Source organism: Megascapheus bottae, chromosome 28, assembly GCF_031878675.1.
Source record: "Megascapheus bottae isolate mThoBot1 chromosome 28, mThoBot2.hap1, whole genome shotgun sequence".
Lineage (NCBI taxonomy): Eukaryota > Metazoa > Chordata > Mammalia > Rodentia > Geomyidae > Megascapheus > Megascapheus bottae.
In genome coordinates this window covers 6,619,179-6,642,217 of record NC_143536.1, presented here as the reverse complement: position 1 = coordinate 6,642,217, position 23,039 = coordinate 6,619,179, and the positions used below count along the sequence as shown (strand labels likewise).

At 46.4% G+C, this 23,039-nt stretch overlaps 1 protein-coding gene across 4 annotated transcripts in view; it reads right to left on the bottom strand.

Moving 5' to 3' along the window:
* Positions 1-23,039, bottom strand: part of Fbxw8 (F-box and WD repeat domain containing 8) — an 85,808-nt gene that overhangs the window by 17,646 nt on the left and 45,123 nt on the right. For 3 of the 4 annotated variants that reach the window (XM_090320183.1, XM_090320184.1, XM_090320182.1), the window contains exons 6-8: positions 17,427-17,623; positions 13,357-13,563; positions 10,715-10,828 (exon numbers count right to left, since the gene is read on the bottom strand). In XM_090320183.1, the coding sequence (XP_090176309.1) occupies positions 10,715-10,828; positions 13,357-13,563; positions 17,427-17,623 (518 nt within the window). The remainder of the gene's footprint in view (positions 1-10,714; positions 10,829-13,356; positions 13,564-17,426; positions 17,624-23,039) is intronic. The other variant, XM_090320185.1, reaches the window with a different exon arrangement.

Here is a 23,039-nt window from a genome sequence, read left to right as displayed (position 1 = left end):
ACATTACCATCTCCAAGTCAGGCCTTCCACGCTAGAAATCCCTTAACGACCTTTACCCCACTCCCTCCCTCCCTCCTGCCCGCACTCTCTTTTAATAAGGTTGAGCAAATGGGACTTCATTTTATCTGATTGCCACAGACTAGTCACATTAATAATTCATGCTCGCACTCTCCTTCTTGTTAAGACTATGCATTAGACTAATTTTTCTCTTTATTGCTCTAGTTGGGTGAGTCAACTCATGGCCACTTGACTCGTCCTCAGAGGTGTTCAGATGTGCTGGGAACAAGAGAAAACTCCCACCGCTGCCTGCTGGGGAAGATGCTCTGTACTAACGTGGCACCAAGTCTGCAGTCCATCGCTGTGGCTGAGGGTGTTTCCTCTCCGGCACTGAGCGAATGTTATGGGAGAGTTTCAATAGTAATCATTGCAAATTTGTACTGGCACTAGCAGATTTTTTTTTTTTTTTTGCCAGTCCTGGGCTTGAGCTCAGGGCCTGAGCACTGTCCTTGGACTTTCTCAAGGCTAGAGCTCTACCACTTGAGCCTCAGCTCCACTTCCGGCTTTTTTCTATATATGTGGTACCGAGGAATCGAACCCGGGCCTTCATGCATGCTAGGCAAGCACTCTACCACTAGGCCAGACTCCCGGCCCCACTAGCAGATTCTTTAAGAATGAATCCAAAGAGCCAACTCTGCTGGGATGAATAACAGTTCTGCAGAGGTATCTGCAAGAAATGAAGGAATGCAGAGCAGAGTCACAGGTGCGTGCGTGTGTGTGTGTGTGTGTGTGTGCTGGTATTGAAGCTTGAACTCAGGGCCTCCCACTCGTAGCTTTCTTGCTGGTGCTCTACCACTGAGCCATACTTCCATTCTGGCATTTTGCTGGTGAAGTGGAGACAAAGTTTCATCAACTTTTCTTCCTGAGCGGCTAGGATTTCAGATGTGAGCCACAGGTACATGGATAGTTTTCCATTTTCCTTGGCTTCCAACTAGATTCAGTTTGGTGGAGATGTTTTCAGAAAGCACTGAGGATTAAACCCAGGGCCTTACTCTTGCTAGGAAGCACTCTACCATTTGAGCCATACCTTGATCCTTCTGGTTTTGTCTCTGAGGTAGATCTTACTAACTTTGCTCCCACTGGCCTTGAACTCACAACTCTCTTGGGATTACAGGTATGTACTAAAAGTGGATTGCTTTTTAGATTTTTTTCTTTTTATGTACATGCATAAACTTTCCTCTGCCCCGGGGTTACTGTTTTACAGTTCAGCTTTCCACTTGTGAGTACCTCTAAGGAAACCTCATTCTTCTGAATGGTTGCAGAATGTGGGTACATATAATATTCATTCAATTCCACAATACCACACTGGTTAGCATATAAGTTTTTTTGTTTGTTTTTGCAGGGCTGAGGACTGAATTCAGGGCCCCACACTTGCTAGGAAAGTGTTCTTCCACTCAGCTAAGGTCATCCCCACTGTTTTTTTGTTGTTGTTGCTGTTGGTTGTGGGGCTTGAACTCTGGACCTGGGTCCTGCCCCTGAGCTCTTCAGCTTAAGGCTACTGCCCTATTCCTGAAGCCATAGTGCCACTTCTGGTTTTCTAGTGGTTAATTGGAGATAACCAAGTCTCACCAACTTTAGTGCCCAAGCTGGCTTAGAACCTCAGATCTCAGCTAGGATTAGAGGTGTGAGCCATCTTGCCCAGCTCCCCCCTCCCCCATTTTAACTGAATGAATAATGCTGTAACTTACTTAGTAGCCAGGTGACAAATCACCTTCTCTGTACCAGGTGCTAGAATGGACAGAAACAATAAGAACAGGCATAGCACCACCAGCTGCTCTGTACTGAGACCCACCTCTAGGGAGACCTCCATTTGTGTCTGAGAGCTGCTGCCTTAGGCAGCAGTAATGAGGAGGGAGACAATGACCACAACCCAACACCTGGAAAGCTCAGCAACTGCCTTGGCCAGGCAGGCTTGATCTTGCTCATATGACCTGAGCTATTGCAGGTGCCATGACAGAAAAAAGGCTCAAAGCAAGACAGCTCCTCCTTACCCTGTAAAATGGGAGTTAGCATCAAAAACTCTCCCCAAATCACAGTCTGACATGAGACAACAGGAGCCACCTGCACACAGAGATCTCCATGAAGAATTACAGAGGCCATGCTAGGATTTGGGTCCTGTTCTGATGACCAAGGAAGGAATTCCATTCTGTTCTCTTTAAGTCTGCCTGAGCGGTGAGAGGCCTCAGCCAACACCAGCTGCATGGAAGTAGCTGGCTTATCCTCTGGACCCAGACCTGCCACTCCAAGAGGCAGAGATGGGCAGAACACCTCTTCCTGAGACTAGCACTTTAAGAGCTCAGAAGTCATTTGTCCACCATTTTAAAACAGGAAGTGAGAAACAGCCAAAGGTGAGGAGATGTTGGACCAGACTAAAGCAGAGGAGAAGACCTGGCCTTCACCAGATCCCTGTGAGCAGACTTCTACCTTCCTTCTACTCCCCAGTAGCTCTCCTCCATCACCACTGCATATATCTTCTTTTTCTGAGGGGAAAAGCCATGCTCAGAGACCAAAAGCCAATAAACCTCATGTTCTCCCTCCACCCACTCAAGTGTACTCAGCCTCGCCATGAAGCCCTTGGCACACAGAGTTCTTGCATCTACATGCTTCATCTGGTGTTCCCATGGGCCATCTTGAACTCTGTGTTTCCTTCTTCTCTTTTCTGAGGATGGAGAGTTCCTGAGGAGACTATGATCTCATCAAATCAGGTCAACTCTTTTTATCAAGTATCACAGCACACACGCACACTGGAGAACACCCCTCAGACTTGGGCTGCAAGCTCCCTGGAGCAGAAATCCTGCCGCCTGTCCACCTGTCCATCCATCCTTCTATCCCTCCATGTAAGCAGCAGCAAGGGCCTGGCATGCTCCAGGTACTGTGTCTGTCACGACTCCCTACACCTTCACAAGTGCTTGCAGCTGTATTAGGAGATAACTGATGGGTCCATACCAGGCAAAGCCAGCACTTAGCCAGTCTGCCGCCCATAACTACATAAAAGATCTGTTATTGCCATTTTCTAGAGGCTCAGTTTTGCTGCTGGCCTAATGCAAGATCCTGGCCCCAAACAAGGCAGTTCTCAGATGTTTTCATAAAGAGCTTGGCCTTGAGGTCTACTCGTCAGGTGTAGAACAGCACACCCAAAGACATGCTGAGAAGGCAGGAGAGGACCTGACCTGTCACCATACAGCTTTCCAACAACATGCACTGCAGAGGAACAAGGCATTCCCAGTGCCAGGAGCTAGTCTGGGGACACCTGCCAGTGCCGGGAGCCTGGAGGGTGGGAGTCAGGAGACCCAGCGTCTAGGTAGCAAAGAGAACACTGAAATGGAGATGTCCACATACAACTGAGCCCTTGTAGGCATCCAGGAAGAAGCAATCTAGGGGGCAGCCCATCCACCCACCCGTGGGGAGAGCCCCCTGGAGTGGTGTCTGCCCCACTGTACAGCCCATGGCTAGGATTTGCATATTACACAACCAAGGGCTGAACCTAGGAATTAAAAGTCCTCTCAGGTGGGTAACATGCTGCCTTCAACTGGCTGAAGAATCTCCTCAGGAGAAAGACCACCCAAACCTCCAGAGACAGACAAATTGAAACCAGCCAAGTATTAGAGGACAATTAAAAAATTCAAATACAGAAATAATTTATTTTGAGAGAAAAATTAATTAATTAGACCTACAAGCATATTAGATATTTATCAGATAAAGGACATAAAAAGTGCATGTGGACTATACTTACAGATAAAATGGAAGAAATTAAAAGGCAGCAAAAGCAATGAAGCAAATTTGAGGAACAAGATAAAATTTCTATAAAGTCAAGGGATGAGCTAAATGAGAAATAAGAGTCTAAGAGACAATGTGTGATCTGGAGGGTGGAGTAGAGGAATTAGTTAGAATGCAATTCTGAGAGAAACAATTCTGAGCACGTGGTGACTAGCACGGAGAGAAAACATGCTCAGAAAACACACATCAAACCTGAATTCTAAACAGAACTAGCAGAGGAATCTAATAAAACTATAGGTAAGAATTTCCTGCAACTGAAAAGCACACAGCACAAGAAATCCCAAGCAGGACACAAAAACAAATCTACTCAGAGACACTGGAGTAAAACCAAAGAAAATTAAAATCAATCTAAAGACTTTTGTTCTCTATGGTACAGGGTCTGGGTATGCAGCCCAGGGTAGCCTTGAACTCAAAATTGTCTCATCTTCCTGAGTGTGATGGGATTACTTACTACCATGCTTGGTCAGCAGTAGTAAACTTAAAAGCAGTAGAAGGTGAGAAAAAAAGAAGTCACAGAAAGGATGGACGGGTACATGGACAGCCATCTTCTCAGCTCCAGCAATACAAGTCAAAACTAATGTCCTCAGAGGACTAAGGGAATATGCCTATCAACCTAGAACTAACAAAGCCTTTTCAAGGACGGAATGAAGATCTGGAAACACGGAACACAAGTGGCCACCAGGTCCTCACTTAGAAACAAACAAAAGCAATCTAAAGAAGACAACTTCTGGGAGACAGAATCACTACATAGAAGGTCTGTGATGCTGGAACTCTGACAAAGGTTGAATGTGCACAGAAGTGTGCAGGCGCTGATGGTGTACAACAAAAAACACTGATCTGGGAGTCGGACGGAATGAACTGTGTAGACATTATTTCCATCAGCCTGACGCCGCCAGCTGCCTAGGGCCCCTGGCTCCACGCTCGCAGTGGACAGACACTTCTTGGATATCTGGCACACCAGGGTCTCAGCAGGGATCTGATGAAAGAACCATGGGCTGTAAGTGCTATACACCTATGTGTATCTACCACTGTGGGCCAGGACTACACACCTGTGTGTGTGTGTGTGTGTGTGTGTGTGTGTGTGTGTGTGTGTGTGTGTGTGTGTGAGATATGGCTGCACACCATGTGTTTGACTATCACTGTGGGCGGGCAAGAGTGTTCTATACCACATTGTGTCTGCTGACCCACTGGGGCTGTCTGCTTGCTGTTACCCACTGCAACAGGGTTGGTGGTTTCCTGAGCGGCAGGTGCGGCTTCACTCAGGGAAGGTCTAGAGTAAAAGACTGCAAATACTCATTGTCTTAAAAAGGGAAGACATGAAGGGAAAAGGCCTCTAAATCTTTGGGGGAAGAATGCATTCATGTGTACATGAAAGTGCTACTTTCACTGAACACAGCAGAAATGCAAGGTTACACTACAAAACTCGGGGTCTACATGCTGATGTTCACACACAAAGCCAAGTGAACAGCTTCCATAAATTCACAGATGAGCTAAGATTTGAAATTTAAAAAAAATAGAAATGAGAAAGGCGCTAGTGAGAAAAGAGTAAATCACACACAAAACAGCCAATAAAAAAATAAAAAAGCAGTTAATATACATGAATAATGGATGTCGGATTTAAAAGCAGTTTACTCCAATATGATGTAATTTTTGACAATCAGCCAGAGAGACTATTTTGTAAGTCCCTGCCAGAGATAAGTCATGGTGTGAGGCTTGCTGTGTCTGTGAGCACAGCACACTGACTTTCACCGTGTCCCAAAGGTGACTTTCTGTTGGCAAACAGAAACCTGCCTCCCAGGAACTCCAGGACACCAGCAAGCCGAGCCTGGAGAGGTGGCTCACACAGAAGCACAGCCCCTGAAATGTGCCCCCCTCTCCGTTTCTATGACATACTTCTGGCAGCCTGGCACTCACACTCGGTACAAAGGGAGAAGCCTGGCTGCCTTCATGTTGAAGTTTTAATTGGAGTGACAAGCCCACCGGGCTGAGATACTTCAGGGACGGGACGGTGTTGCTGAGCACCGCCAGGCGCCGGGCAGGCAAGGCCCGGGTGAGCGCCCCGCCACGTGCCAATGCACCTGCAACCCCTGCTGTTCCAGGCACTGGGCTCCTCCCAGGGAGGCAGTGCCAACCACATAGGCTGTGCCAAGCGTGGGGCTTTTGTGATGTGGGCAGATGTCTACAAAGGACCAGAGTGAGGCCAAACCCACACCTATTGTGACCTAAGCCTGAAAGGAACCAGACAGCAAGAGAACACTCGGGTAGAGTCCAGCAAACCCAGGCCAACTCTCTCTCCCCAACACATCCGTGCTGGGAGTGATAAAGCAAGAGCAGGCCAGGCCCACTGTGGAGGGAGCGGCACACAGCACGAGGCTCGGTGCTGTTCCAGACCTCTGTGCATTGTCTCTGCTACCGTCCAAGAACAAGGATGAGATGCAACCACAAAGGATGTCACCCAGGAAGGAAAACCACGTGTTCACTGCCCAGGGAGGAGATGAGCGTGTTGTTGCAAAGGCAGTAGGATGGGAAAGGAAGGCCTCATCTCTCCTTGTATGTCCTCAGCCTGCCTCGAGATAACGCAGAGCACTGGCAGTTCAAAAGCAGTGACTTGCCCACAGGCAGTCACGGTCCCAGTGAGTGTTCCTATAACAGGGAGAAAGCACATGCAATAAAGGGTGACATGGACACAAGTGTTAAGTGCTGAGAGGACACACGAGCTGCCTGTATGAGACTGTCCAGAAGCCTACCAACTGAACGGAAACTACCTATGAAGCACAGAATACAAGCAGTTTGCTAATTGTTTTTTAACTAAGCTGGCAACCTCTAGTGAGACTGGATAAAGACTGAGTCAGAACTAGGAACACCTGACAGCTGAAGGAAGCAGACACTCCACAGAGCCTTCGGTATGGGGCGAGCAGTCCCGCCACAGGGTCCCTCCCTCTCTAGAGGCTGAGCCTCCTCTAGCCCTACCTCCTGTACCCAATGGTACCTTTGGGGACGTCTTCAGCAGTGTAATACCCAGGCTGTGTCTCTGCAGAAGCCCTTTCTGAATTATCACCCCACCAGTCACCAGAGCAACAGGGACAAGTACAACTGTTTACAGCTGATACATCATGACATCAAAGCTGAAATCAATAACCTCACTCCAAATTACACAGAGAACAAAGGTAGGCAAGGTGGCAGCAAGTACAGCCAATGACTCCTGTACCTGTCTGTCAGCTTGCCACATCACAGCCTTTCCCATCCCCACCCAGTCATCAGTCACAGCTAGAAATAAGTATTCTCTCACATGCAAGCTTGAACAGTACACTCCAATATACAGTGCTAACCAACTCCTGACCACTGCCTTCTGGCCAGGCCACAGTGACAAAATAAGAGGTGTAGGCCTGGTCCAGAGCTCAAGGCAGTTGCAGTGGGTGGACTCCAGACTGCTTATCTTGAGGGCATGGGACTGAAGACCTGGGAGCTAAGGGGGCCAATGCCCCAGACTCTTGAAGGCCAGGCTGAAGTTGGGCACCAGAGCCTTCACCCAGTCCTCAGCATACAGCCATGGTTCTACGCAAACCTAGAACAGACCTCAAGGAGGACAGGGGACACAGTGTTAGGGAGGACCATGGTGGGGGAAGGGTGGGCCCTGTGCAATGTGACTGAGGAAGTACTATTTCCAGCATGGCTTGTGAATAAGAGCTGACAACCCGAGGGACTAGCACAGCACAGGCCCCTCCCTGCCCTGGAAAGTGGACATGCCTGGGCCAGATCTGAAGAAAGCTGCCTGTGGACCTGAGTCTGAAGCCTGCCTGGGTCATGGTGGGACTGCCTTCTGCATGAGGCACACCTTGCATGGCTCGTGGCTTCACCTTAGCACCCAGCAAGCCTAGCCACCCCTTCCCCACCCCTTAACTAGAAGGCAACTGCTCAAATGTGAGCTGAGCAGAGGCTTCCTCTGCTACTCTACAAGGGGATTCACCCTGTAAATTAATACCACACTGAGGGAATGCTTTGACAAGTACCTTTGCGTCCATTAGAAGGACTTGTGTGCAACTCAATAATTGATAAGTTAATTATACACACACTCTAACCCAGTGGCTCATGGAAGACTGATGTGTTGAGTAAATGAATAAATCATATTCTTCTGAGTAATGGAATCAAAAGCAAAGGTCTATGCTTCATACTACAGTGCTAGTGCACTTTAACTATCATTTGTATGTGTGTACAGTGAAGTGTCTGAGATACTCAGAGGAGATTCAGATTCACAGAGATGTTTTCCATGTCTTTCTCCTTTTCCTTCTCCTCCTCCTCCTCTTCCTCCTCCTCATAGTCGTCCTCCTTCTCCTTTTAGTCCTCCTCCTCCTCCCCCTACTAGTCCTTCTCCTCCTCCTCTCTGTCAACTAGCACCCCTGGTCTCCACTGTCGGGACCATACTCAGGGTTCGTGTTTTCACTCCTGGAATGAGGAAAACATTTCCAACAGGCCTCACTAGCTGAAAAACACTAACAAACTGAGCTTCTGTCTGGGCAATATTTACCCTGAGCCTCATCTGGCACAAAGAAACCAAAGCCATATCCATCTGTGCTGGGAAACAGATGCAACAGTCGGCTCCAAGTTCCCACTCTCCCATGCATGGGGGATGGTGAAGCAGTGGGAAAAATCCACAATAACCAAGAGGGCCATTAAAAAAATTAGGTCTAATTCAAAAGCCAAACTGAAAAAGAAGGCAATGAATACCATACAATTCAATACAAAGAACACCATATATTCAATACAAGTTGCTCAAAGCAACTTCTAGTTTCTTTAAAAACTAGAAATTAATACCAGTGTTACCGGTGTACCAAAACACACTGGGCCATGGGTGTGGTTCGGCAATGGAGCATTTTCTAGCATTTGAGGCCCATCATCACAAAAGTACCATCACACCATCACCACCAACAGAAAAATCCAGGTACAGAAATGAGGCAAGCATGCAGACAGAGGCCATGGGAGACAGGCGCCATCCTTCTCCAGTGAGGTGTCTATACAGAGATGAGCACGCGCGCAGACACCTGCGCACGCCTTTCTGCTATAAGTGCATTCATTCAAAGATGGTCCCTTGGAAAGAAATCTTGTGAAAACGAGGGTTGCTGGCACTGCACGGTGGAGAGCGCATGCACCCACAAGGTCCAGGGGCTGCTGGGGCTGCACTGGCCTAGAGCACCCCCGTGGGCCTTCCTGCCATGAGCTTCTGCCTCCATTGATACTGCCTCCACAGGCTGCCTGACCTCAGAGCTGAGAGGTATGGAAGGAGAAGGCAAGACCTAAGAAATACAGAGTGCCAGCCATGGTCCACAGACATTCAAATTATTTTATATGGGTTTTAGTAATAAAATGCTACCAATACTGAGAGTACTTTCCCAGACACCTTCAGACAGAGGCAAGTACCTCGCCTGACTCCAAAACCCCAGTGATGATGTAACTGACTACAGCTGACAATCTTCCCTAGCTCCACTTTCCAGAATTTGGTCTCCTTCTTCCAGATCACTGAAGGATGTGAAGTCATTCTTGGCATCTTTAAGAAGCAGCTACAGTTCAGGAAGGCTTTTGCATGGAATAACCCTTCCTCACTGACTTGGGACCAAGCTGCTAATGTTCTCAGAGGCTTCTCAACTACAGGGTTTTCTGCTGTCTCGAGCAAATTCAGGCCTCTGAGAAGCTCTCCAGCATTTATTTATTACTATTCATTATTCATTTACTACTATTTATTCACTTATTACTATCCATTATTACTTATTACTATGCATTATTAACAAGATACTGACAATGATATCAAGTCTTGGTATCATTTTATTACTAAAACACATATAAAACAATTTGAACGTCTGTTTCTCATCGATTTATCTAGAAAATTATCATCACTCCGGAGCTCACCAATCTCAATGTGCAGGTCTTGTGGCTTTTTCTTATTGTGCCTCTGCTATGGGACCATAAGGCTGGAACATGAGCCCACGTCTCTATTCCAGCATCAGTCAGGTGACTAACACCGAGCAGGCAGTAGTCAGTAGTCACAGACATGCAGGACACGTCAGTCACTAATCAGTGAGTAACATGCAGTGTGTGTACGATCAGTATTCAGTAACAATGACATACCTGAACTGTAATGGATCCTTTCAACAGCTAGAACCACTCAAGAACCCAAAACCTGGTCTCCAAGAGCAACTTTCCTTGTCTTCTCCAAGAGGGTAAGTATTAAAAATTCTAAATGTTTCAGGTGAGTGGTGGAAAATAAATGAGCCTTCCATTATCTGAACTTTCCATCTTAGGTGACACCTTGAAGATCAGAGGTAGGCCTCTGCTGCGGGCAGAGGTGTGGCAGAATGTAGCTGACCCCTAAGGGTGCTGCGTTGGATTCCAGCCACGGCTCACTCAGCTATTTCATCCCATGGCGAGGGCTGCAATCACTGCAGAATCTCTGTATCTGCTTACGGGACAGGGGATGACTACCCCAGGACGTCAGGCCTGGTTTTCCAGCGTGAGGTAGGCGGAGGCAGCGCTGCCATGCAGCTGAGCATCCTCATCCAGCTCGCCCAGGCCTCAGCATTATGTCATTCCCATCCTGATCAGGATGCGAACCACGTGCTGCTAAATACAATCAGCCGTCAAGTGCCAAGTGCTTCAGAACCAAATTAGGAAATGTGTCCAAATGCATAGAATGATGCTAAGAGCCCTAAGTGGAGCGCGCTCTTCCTTTATGAGGCACGAGACACATTGTCATCATTATGCTCTTAAACCAGGCAATTCTATTTGCAAATTCCACTTTGGAGAGCAAGAATTAATTTCTATAGTAAAGAATGATAAAGATGCTATGGTACCACAAACACGTTTTTGTAAACAAGTATTTTTGACAGACCCAGGAGCACATTGCAGAGGGACAGTTGTGTTTAGAGGGCCTCAGGGAACACTCCCACTGGTCTTGCAACCACAGATAGCTATTCCACACTGTTTTCTTCAGCAATCCCTCCCCCTAAAAAAAGAAAGAAAAAAAGAAAAGGTAGAAATAAGAGTTGCTTTTTCTATGGCCAAACAAAGTACTGGCAAACCCAAGTGTAACTCCTAAATTCTGAGTTCTTTCTCTTGACAGTCATGGGCTTGAACTCAGGGCCTGGGCACTGACCCTAAACTTTTTTTGCTCAAGGCTAGTGGTCTACCACTTGAGCCACAGCACCACTTCTAGCTTTTTCTGTTTATGTGGTACTGAGGAATGGAACCCTGGGCTTCAGGCATGCTAGGCAAGCACTCTACTACTGAGCCACATTCCCAGCCCCCAAATTCTGAGTTCCAACATCAAACTCTGCCCCATGTGTAAACCAAGAGGTCCAGAGCAGTAACTCTTAGAGCTTCTTCTCTACACCAGAGAGGCTGCCACGCCAGCTCTAGTCAAAAGCTTTTCCTTAATGACTCAGTAGAGAAGCTTTCACTAAACCACTTGGTTTTGTGAACAGAGCTGGAAAACTTGACTAGTATTGCTTTGCTAAAATTAAGAGTAAAATGCTGTTCAATGTTCCACTATCAGAACCCCAACAGTAAGCACCTGTGATTCTGCATCACAGGCTAGCTGGCCAGATGAGAGAATGGTCCTGAACCATTCCTTCTAGATGTAGCTTAAGTGCCTATATAATATGAAGGGGTCAATACCCAGCACAAGGCCATTCTCCAGAGAAACAGAATCAACTCTGGAATGTTTAGGGAGGTTCATGTGCCTGACTGTGGTCTCTTTCAGCATTTGGATTATCACAGTTCCTCAATAATGGAACCCCACTTCTTCTTTTTTTTTTAATTTTTTTTTTTTTGCCAGTCCTGGGCTTGAGCTCAGGGCCTGAGCACTGTCGTTGGACTTTCTCAAGGCTAGAGCTCTACCACTTGAGCCTTGGCACTACTTCCAGCTTTTTTCTATATGTGGTACCAAGGAATCAAACCCAGGTCTTCATGCATGCTAGGCAAGCACTTTAACCACTAGGCCAAACTCCTGGCCCTGGAACCCCACTTCTATATCAGATACACACTCACCCAAGCCTTTGTCTGAATCCTACATGTACACAGCAGTGTAGACATAAAAGCTGTGTGACCATAGCTGTAGGCAATCTCAGCAACCTCATCATCTGTGATGGGACACAAGGGGGCAGGCAAAAGCACAGATGGCCAAACCTTGCACAAGTAACCAACCCTGAGTCCTGCTCAGGAGACTCCTCAGGAGTTATGATATCATTGCAGCATAGCAGGATAATAGTAAAATTTCACAGCACCACCTCTAATGAAGTTTTGTTTCTGTTTTTGTTTTTCCCCAGTCCTGGGGCTTGAACTCAGGGCCTAAGCACTATCCCTGGGTTTTGTTTGCTCAAAGCTAGTGCTCGACCACTTGAACCACAGCACCCCTTCTGGCTTTTTCTGTTTATGTGGTACTGAGGAATTGAACCCAGGGCTTCATATCTACTAGGTTTCTCGAGAGAAAAACACAGGAAAGGCAATCAGATGGAAAAGCATGCAGCTACAAAATGCAGGAAGGTTGCATGGAGGAACCTATGTCGAATGGTTGGCCTTTGTGTTCGAGGAACATCACACAAGTATTGCCAGCCAATCAGTCACTCATCAGTGTCTGGTGTGCTCACAAAACATATACATAACCAAGTAATTTTGTCAGCTTCCAAACCAGTATTTAGAGACAATTGGAGCAAATTAAAATACCAAAACAAACACCCCCCCCCCGCAAAAAAAAAACAAAACACCAGGTAGTAAGTTAGTGTGTGTGTGTGTGTGTGTATGTACCAGTCCTGGGGTTTGAACTCAGTGCCTGGGCTCTGTCCCTGAGCTTCTTTTGCTCAAGGTTAGTGGTCTACCATTTGAGCTATGGCTCTACTTCTGGTTTTTCTAGTAGTTTTTCTAGTAATTTACTGGAGACAAAAGTCTCACAGATTTTCCTGCCCAGACTACTTGGCTTTGAACTGTAATCCTCAGATCTCAGCCTCCTGAGTAGCTATGATTACAGGTGTGAGCCACCAGTGCCTGGCTTGAGCTATACATTTTAAAGCATAAATTTCAACTAATGTGCTCAGCTTATTCTCATAATTAATGCTTTTAATTGGGCTGGAAATTTGGAGTCAGCCAAAAACCTACTTACTTTCATCTGTATCTAAAGCCTGCTCCACGTCATTTTGAGCTGAGCTATTTATCACTTAGTTTCCTAAACACATCCACTATAATTCTACCACTAGAGGGGTAAATCTATTCACATAAATCAGAGAAATAGTTGAAAAAATTTTATGAAAATTATGAAAGGGGCTGGCAGTGCAGCACACTGGAAGCCATGGGTTCAATTCCCAGCACCAAGTAGAACAGCAATAACGACTAGGCTTTATAATTTCTTCCATGTAGGGGAGTTGGAGGGAGGAAAGAGAAAGCAATCACTTTTTAAGTACCTGTATTTTTTTTTTTTTACTATATGGAGACATACTGCCCTAACACAACTGAAAAGTCAGAAAATTATCTCTTTTGTACCTTGTTTCCTTCGTACACCCATCCCAGACTCTTCACGCCAAAGGCAACCTGGCTGGAAGAGACGTCTAGACACGTGACAGGCTGGCCATAGACATAGTGGAGGGTTCTGGCTGAGTCTTCGGCTTTTAACAGGTATACCAGATCTCCAGCTGTGGCTATTGCCACAGGGTACCGTTCTGTATCTGGAACTATTTCAAGGTAGTCAACCTGTGAAAGGACAAGAGCTGTTTAATCATTTACAATTGTCTTACCTTGATCATAAACAGTAAATTCCTCCTATACACCAACAAGACAAATAGCCCAACCAACAAAGGGAAAAGGGCAGTCCCTAGAAATGAAGTAGCACCTGCCCAAATGTAACAGAAACACAACATACTCATAAACAGAAAACTACTTGGTGAGAACTCACTGAAATGTCAGTTTACTCCTGTCACATCAATGACAATCACAAAGTCTGATGCACACCAAACTTTAGTTGACAGGGGCCAGAGTTATATACCCCTGTGGGATGAAAATACAGTCCCAGGAAAATCTGGCAACATTATCCAAGTGTCAACTGCATGAAGTTTACAAGCCAGCAAGTTCATTCTACACAGCACTCATGAATAAATTCACACACGCAAAATGACTGTGTAGGAGGCTGTGTAGCTATGACATTTTGTCATAGTTAAAAACTAAAAAAGAGGGTCGGGAGTTTGGCCTAGTGGTAGAGTGCTTGCCTAGCATGCATGAAGACCTGGGTTCAATTCCTTGGTATCACATACATAGAAAAAAGCCAGAAGTGGTACTGAGGCTCAAGTGGTAGAGCTCTAGTCTTGAGAAAGTCCAAGGACAGTGCTCAGGTCCTGAGCTCAAGCCCAGGACTGGAAAAAAAAAAAAAAAAAACTTAAAAAAGAAAAGTTATGGTTGGGAATACTAGTCTGTGGTAGAGTATGTGTCTAACAGGCACAAAGCCTAGGGTTCTATCCTCTTGCACTTCAATAAAACAACAACAACAAAACCCACTTCTTAAGGAGTGGGAATGTAGCCCAATGGGAAAGCATCTGCCTATAATGAGCAAGGCCCTGGTTCCTAGGCAGTGAGGATAGAGTGGACGTGCCCGCATGTATGCACATGTACGGGCACACACACACATGCACATGTGCGCGCGCGCACAGGAACTGGAAAAACAACAGCTACTACCTGTTACTAACAGACTAATAAAAAGTACACATATGTAAGGAGTATTGCGCTGTCACCAAAGAAACCATCAAGATTTCTGTATAAACTGATGCAAATGGGATAATCTTGAGATAAACTGGCAGCCATGGGGAAGCAGGCAAGAGGACACGGGTGTGCTAACATGTGACGTGTGGGACAGAGGACATGTGCCCATGTCCTGGGCACACACAGGACTAACAGTACCTACCTTTAAGGTGGGAAAGGGGTTGAAAGTCACAGTGAAAGGAGAATTTCCAACTGTTATGCTTACTGCATCCTTTTAGTTCTGAACCCACAGGGGTATGATAGTCATTACAAAAAAAAAAAAAAAAAAGTTTTACTGAGCTGGGCCAGGGACCCACTCCTGTAATCTTAGCTCTTCAGGAGGTTGAGATCAGGATTATGGTTCAAAGCCAATCTGGACAGGAAAGTCCCTGAGACTTTCATAGCCAATTAACCACAAAAAAGTTTGGAAATGGGAGCTGTGGCTCAAGGGGTAGAGAACTAGCCTTTAGCAAAGAAGCTCAAGGATTGAGTCCAGGCCCTGAGTTCAAGTCCCAGGACCAGTATGTACATACATGCAAGCATGCACAGCGCACACACGTGCACGCACACGTACACACACACTTAACTGTTTTACATGAAACTTAAAATATCAGCAAAGCATATTTTTACAAGTATGTTTTTTTTTTTTTTTTGGCCCCCTTCTCTCTCTCTTTCTGGCCCCGCTCGCTCTGGCCCCGCTCGCTCCGGCCCCTTCTCGCTGTGGCCCCGCTCGCTCCGGCCCCTTCTCGCTCCGGCCCCGCTCGCTCCGGCCACCACTTGGTTGGGCTCCGCTTGCTCGCCTCCGCTCTCTGTCGCTTGTTGCAGTCTTGTCTCTGCCACTTCCGGCTTGGTTGTGCATGTGGGATACCGAGGAATCGAACCCGGGTCCTTGTGCATGCTAGGCAAGCACTTTAACCGCTAGGCCAAACTCCCGGGCCCTACAAGTATGTTTTTATTAAACACTCAAATGTGTTGGCAAAGGGTTAAAAGCTTCCAAGTTGAGTGTTCCCTTGGTATCTGGGTCAGGCAGTGATCCCGCAGAGGTGTGCTGGCCCCAAGACGGGAAGTGCTCCCTGTGAGCACTCTCTCTAGTTTGCCCTACATGAAGAGTACTCTCTAGAAGTGATTTGCTTTCCCCATCCACAAGCAACAGCTTATGCTGAGTGTTCACCTGCCTGAGTAAATTACGAGAACATGGATGCTGGTGAGCCACATGGTAATTATGAAAATCCACAGGGTAAAAGGACAGTGCAGCCCTGACGATGTGCCAAGTGAGTTCAAAAACCTGAATCCTGAAGACCGTCCAGAGGAGCTTGAGAGCGAACAAATATCCGGGTGAGTCCGCTAATCCTTGGGCTCAACTGTGTGACTGGCAGCCCAACATCCCCAGCCCAGCGTCCATCACAAAGGAGGGACGCTCTAGGCAAATGCTGCAAACCTGGGAACACTGCCACTGCTATTCAGGGAGCGTAGCTAGGGAGACAAAAATGGTCCAGCTCGACGGGCGAAGGGCTGCCTGCGGCAACTCCTCACCCCGGGCAAGAAAAAATACATTAAAAGTCTTATTAACCATGTCCCCTACCAATGGCTGCTTGCTTCTTCTCCCTGCTAAAACTCATTTCTTACTTTCCTAACGTGGCATCTGCAGAGTTCGGACTTTTGGCAGACACCAAGAAGCTCAGGTGTAGAGTGGTCGTGCCATTTGCTGGGAGCTGTGAGGTATTTCAAGAGCTTCCCGGCTGGAAGGACGCCGCCCCATTTCCACACTTTGTAGAGAGAGACTTTCACCTCAAGTAATGGCCTCAGCTCTATGGTTACAGCTGGTCTACAGTGGTTCTGAGAACAAGCAGAAATACTATATATTCATATTTGTCCAATAAGAGCCTGAGGTGAGAAGAAGCCGTCAGGAGGCTGGGGAGCCCTCCATGGGATTGGATCTTTAAGAGGTCAAGAAACTCAGGGAGGCGAAGCAGCGATGTCAGGTTACCAAGCAGCTTTTAACATTCTTCAGCACTAACAAAATTTCCACGAGAGAGAGAAAGAAAGAGGAGAGAGAGGGAGAGAGAGGAGGGGGGGGGGGGAGAGGAGAGGAGAGGAGAGAGAGAGACAGAGAGAGAGTTCACGCTTGCCTTTTCTGCTTCTATGCCAGGATTAGTCTGCTTAAATCCAATTTCAGCAGCATCAACTTTGAGCACATCCTTCTATTACACTGTCATCTCCCACCCCACAGAGTCCACACACGCTGGTATAACCAGGGAGGGGGCGCCTAAGCATCTCACGCAGCACGTGCAACCCAACTAGCCAATTAGCTAGTTGTCCTCTCTCTGGACTTGCTCTAATTCCAGGTGAGACAACATGAGGTAGAAGCAGTGCAGAAGGAAATCCCTCCTTGGGGGCTAGGTGACACCAAGCTCGTTTCACTTACAAATCAGGCCAAAAATGGATCTCAAACTTCCAGGGAAGAGAGTCTACATGTTAGGCTGAGGATCACAGTGGTGAGAAGCCCTGAAGTCAGTTCCATTGACTCCAGGTTCTGTTCTGGTGGTGCTGAGGATGGAACCCAGGGCCTTACGAGTACCAGGCAAGTGCTCTACCACGTAGCCATAGCCCCAGCCTGGCTCTGAGGTTTGAATCATAACTTCTCAGCTTAGAGAGCTGGGGCAAATCAATTCCCTGCTCCAAGTCTCTCTGTTTCCTCATATTTCACAGGAAGTTTTGTGATTCACCAAGGAACCTGGGTGAATTGGGGACATCATTCCTTTGCATTTATAGTAGACCCAGAGGTTCTAAGGACTGAACATTAAATGACCACATGAAAAGCTCACCAGTTTCTGAACTTCAAATTCTGCAGCTATTTGCCAGCAGCCCTCGTCATTGGGGTACAACATCACAACATCAAAGGCAGAAGCCGTGGCAATAGTGACATCTTCCTTGCTGAGGGCTAGAGCCTGAATCCTTGCGTCATGCTCAAAACGATGAATTGGGTACTTTCCAGTCTTCAGGTCCCAAATATTGAGAAATCCTAGGCAGAAAGAAACATAACTATGTTAAATTCACTTAGCTGGCACAGCTGTGTGATTTTATCTTTCAGCTTCTCTCAGAAGTAAAGCATGGGAACTGAGTCTGTTGCATTTGTTTACTCCAACTCCATGATTCACTAGCAGTAGCACGTATAAGCGGGATTGCACAGCCATGAGCTCTCCCCTTTCAGTAACATTAAGATGGGGTCATGCATGGTGCAGGACTGCTGGAAAGGCTAGCAGAGACCAGCCAAATAAAAGAGGGAGGGAGAGGGAAAGAGAGGGGGAAAGAGAGGGGGAAAGAGCGGGGGAATGAGAGGGGGAACGAGAGGGGGAAAGAGGGGGAGAGAAGGGAAGAGAAGGGGAGAGAAGGGGAGAGAGGGGGAGAGAGGGAGGGAGGGAGAAAAAGGGAGAGGGAGAGGGAGAGGGAGAGGGAGAGGGAGGGAGGGAGGGAGGGAGGGAGGGAGGGAGGGAGGGAGGGAGGGGGAGAGAGAGAGAGAGAGAGAGAGAGAGAGAGAGAGAGAGAGAGAGAGAGAGAGAGAGAGAGAGCGCACCATACCTACTGCACACCCACAAATCCAGTCCTCTTCTCCTGTAACTTTCTATCATCCAGAATAAAGCTGTTCACTTCTCACATTTTTTCTCATGCTTTATACTTTGTCTCTAGACTTAATTTGAATTTAACATTTAGTATACATACACAAAAGGAGAAAACAATACACTGAAGCTACTTTGCAATACTCAAGCTGTCAGCAGGCAGCAGGTGATTACAAACAGAAGCAGAGCTTCCCTCCAGTTAAATGTTCAAATGTTAGACACAGTATATGAGAATTATGGGAAACTGGGAGAATAGGCATATCACAAAAGATTCTTTCTCCTGGTGCATGCTTCAGCAAATTCTTTCCATTCTGACTCAAGAGAAAATGGCAGAATCTTAACCCATTAAATAAGAGACAGGGTATCCCCCTCCAAGATGCTTGCCTACCATCCTTCCCAAAACTGCTTTGAGACATGGCTGCCAACAGTAAAGAGAAGCAGAAACTGCTACTTGCATGGCCCTTGTGTGTGTATGTGTATGTTGAAGAGGAGCATCATTACTGTCATTTTGCATGAGAAAAAACAGATGCTCTAAGTGGCTCAGGAGCTAGTTCAAAATCCTTTGGTCCACGATGAGGTCAAGCTGGACCCAAGCTAGAAAAGTGCCCAGTGGATGGCTGTATTTACACGTGTCTGACAAATAATGGTCGGACATGCACTGCAGACTCCCTACATTCTGCCAAGTGTGGAAGCTATTTAACCACAGCCCACTGGAAGCACACATGGAGTTTATCTATAAACACATTTTTTCATTATTAATCAACCACTAGTTCTGTTGGCATCATCTGTCCAACAGAACTGGATGTAATAAAATATATTTCACCATGGAGTTGAGTTTTACGAATATCCCAAGAAGGGTCTTTTCTTGTTGGAAAACAGGACAACATGTTCAAGTTCTCTTCTGAGCCCCTCCTGCTGGGTCACCAGCCTTCCCAACTCCTCGTCAGGCAGTGCAGGTGACTGCATAGGCCCTCACTTGTCAGTGGGGTGACTACTGGCTTCTCACATGGTGTTCGAGGCAGAAACATTTGGAGTTGATAGTCTTCTTGAAGAGAGCTGACTATGTATTCCATGTGATGTCTGCCTGTCTTGACTCGTGGTTACAATCTCTGCTCTGACATCTGCTGTCTGCTGTCCCACGGCACTTGGGCTTCCTGGCTTGCTCAGTGTTGGCACTAACAGGCCTCTTGTTCACTTTCCACTTTGCTTATGTCTATTTACACCGGGTCCTCACAGACTTGCCTTTAACTGCGATATTTAAGCTGTTTATATTTGGTGTGACTCTTGGTGGGACTGGTTGAATCTGTCATGTTGCTGCTGGTTTTCTGTATGGCCTGTTCTTTTCTCCCTTTCCCCTGCTATTTTTTACTGATTGAATATTTAAGTTGCATACATGTCGGTTCCACTTTTATTTCTTTGTTGGCTTATGGATCAAAGCGTTTTGCTGTTACTTTGGTGGCTTTAGAGTTTTAACATGCATTCTTGGTCAACAGCCTACTTTCAAGGGATAATAGGGCTTCGGAGTATCAGCGCCTCAGGCAGCACAATCACTCCCACCCCCTCCCAAGCCTGTGCTACTGCTGTCATCCAGCATGTTATACTGCACATCACTTATTCACACAGAGGTCTTTGCCTAAGCCAGCAATGGTCTTCAAGAGTGATTTAAATGGATGAGGAAAGAGCCCTTGGTTCTATTTACTCAGGCAGTCACCACTTCTGAGCTCTTCCAGTGTCACTTTCCATAACAACGTAAACCAGCTTCACAAGGTCTGTGATGCCACTATTAGCCATGCTGCTTAGCCAGGACAAGAAGAGCTCAGGGCAAGAGCAGACATCGCAGCTGTCAGAGAAGGATGCTTTACTGAAGGGTCATTTTGTAAATGGCCAATTTATTAGTTAACACAGTTAGAACATGTCTACTTTTATGACCTGGACATTTTAGGGATTTGAAACTGTAGGGGCTTGAACTATCAGGGTGTCCTGTGATACAGCAGCTGGTTGTCACCTGTTCATATTGAGTCTAAAAGGAATCTATATGGTGAACAACATACTCAGTGTTTACTGAGTCCTCGATAAATGCAAGGCACAGTTTTGAGCACTGATATTAACTGTAGCAAACAAAATCAAATTAAGAGCAACAACAATAAAGGCCCTGACTACATGAGCTGATCTTCTATTGGCGTTTACTCAGTGTCTCACATGGAAGCCTCTGAGAATGGATGGCATATAGTTCCTATTCTCACAAAACTCATCACTAAAATGTAACAGGACACAGGACTGAGTGAGACCTACAAAGTACAATAGGATAGCTGAGTGCAAGTGGTTCCTGCCTACAAATCTAGCTCCTCAGGAGGCTGGGATCTGAGGATTCTGGTTCAAAAGCAGCCTAGGCAAGACAGTCCATGAGACTCATTTCCAATTAACCATCAAAAAAAGCTGAAAGTGGCACTATGGCTCAAGTGGTAGAGCACTAGCCTTGAGCAAAAACACTCAGGAACAGCACTCTGGCCTCGAGGTCAAGCTCCCCAGGATTAGTACACACACACACGTGTACACACACACACACACACACACACACACACACACACACGGTGAAAGCAGTCAATGAATAGAGAGTCACAACCCAAAAAGCGAGTAGGGGTGAGAGCTGGCAGTCCACCTGCTCCTGGCACAGGGTCTCCATCGTGCAGAGGGGCAGGCAGGCTGGAAGAACGCGGCCCCGCCTCGGCCTGCAAGAGTCATTAACAGTGACATGAGTGACGAGGGCCAGGCTTTTGAGGAGGCATAAAGCCTGCTCGGCAGCTGTGGATGGGCACCCATGCCAGTCTGCAGCACGCCCCTTCCACCTCCCCGAGGAGGGCAGCCAGAGTGTGGTAATGAAACTGCACATAGCGGAAATGGGGTCTAAACGAGCTTAAACTGATTTATGTGAGCTTTTGTAAAGATTACGTGGTGTCTGGAAAGTGCTACCACTGTGAAATAATGTTGATAATCCTTAAGACCTCCGACTAATGGTACTTGCACAGAATATTTATATTCCTCGTCATGGGAACAAGGACCATAATGGACACCATTTTTGTTTTATTAGGGATGCATATTTAAATTAATCTGCTATTTGCCTAAACAATTAGCTGCTTCTGTTTGTGTGCACAAAGCCAAAACTGCAATTAGGCTTCCATCAAAAAGATAAGTCCCAACTAAAACTGTCCCGATGGAGTCATAAGAGCTCAGGGCAGAACTTTCCAAAATTACTTTTTAGCATAATGGTAATTATGTTAATTGCCTGAAAGGTAAATAACCACTGAACTGGTTTTGAAAATAAACCACAATTGGTATTGCCCCTCCCCCTTGATCTTTTCCATGACCATAAAATTTAAAACAGGTTAACAGCCTACAAGTTACACAGTGGTCCCTTAGTTTGTCTGATGGACTTCAGTGCCTTCGTTCAAAGCCATGAGCACTACGCTCCTCAGCTTACACAACAAGCACCTGAAGCCTGGCCTCTGTCTGCTCCATAACACTCAAATAGACAGGATCAATTAGCTGCCTTTGGAGATGCTGAATGGAGCTGACTATCTACAAAGACAGCTGGCAAACTCAATTTTCACTGTGTAAATAAACATGTGCCTATCAAACTAAGCAGGAGCCAGAAGTTGTGCGACCAGGGAAACCAGCATTACAACAAAAAACTCAGTATGCCTTGCACTCACTAAGGAGTGCCTGTTCATTCATTAACCACATGCAAGCATTCTGAACTATAGGCTAGAGACCTGAGAGCATCATTTTATAAAACCTGAGCAGATATGAGCTTTGCTTTCTGCAGGTGGTAGTTCAGGCTCAGCACAAATGAGGTTGAGAACGAGGTCAGGAAGACAAGCTGAGGGAGGCCAATGCTCTCCTGGACTGAGGAGGTTAGGAGGGCAAACCAAGGGGATGCCCACATGCTTAGGGCTCAGCTGCTGACTATGGAGAACCCGAATGGGCTTGAGGACCAAAACTGACGTAGCAGAATCAGTCACGGGAAGGAGAGGGCTCCTAGCTATTCAGGAGGCTGAGACCTGAGAATCGAAGTTCACAGCTAGCTTGGGTAGACAAATGAAGGTGACTATCCTACAATTTACTAGCAAAAAGCCAGAACTGGGGCCCTGGGTCAAGCAGAAAAGCATAAGCCATAAGCAGAAAAAGCTGACAGAGTGTGGACCTTGAGAGCAGGCCTCAAACTCAACTGGCTGGCAGGCAGGCACACATGCCCCTGCACATACACACAATGAAGTATAGGTAGAACATTTTCACAGATGTTCTGAAACAAGTGGAAAAAGTAATTTTCTGTGTTAGCAAAGTTTTTAGGATGAAATTTAACTTCTGCATTTGCAATGAGCTGCATAATGCATGAGTTTTATCTGTGCATTAAATAGCCATTAACTTTTCAAGAGATTTTTAAAAGAAAAATATATTTACATACATACTTGCCTATTTATGCATATATAACATATATATACATATGTATACACACATGGATATACCCACACACTTGCCATTCTACATTCTTTTTTGGGTTCTTTTTTTTTTGGCCAGTCTTGGCCTTGAACATTCTACATTCTTGTGAAGACTCAAACTTCATTTATCACTGTCCTTCTGACTAATGACTTCCTTCAACAAAACCTGGAGATCATGTTTCCTGTTAATTGTTATCTTTGAGGAGAATACGTGATGCTGCCCCAGTGAAGCTCCATCCTGTGTCCCCTCAATCTGCTCTCTCTGCTTAGTTTTGCCAGCTTTGGTCACTGTGACAATCTACCTGAGAATGGTCACCTCAAAGGA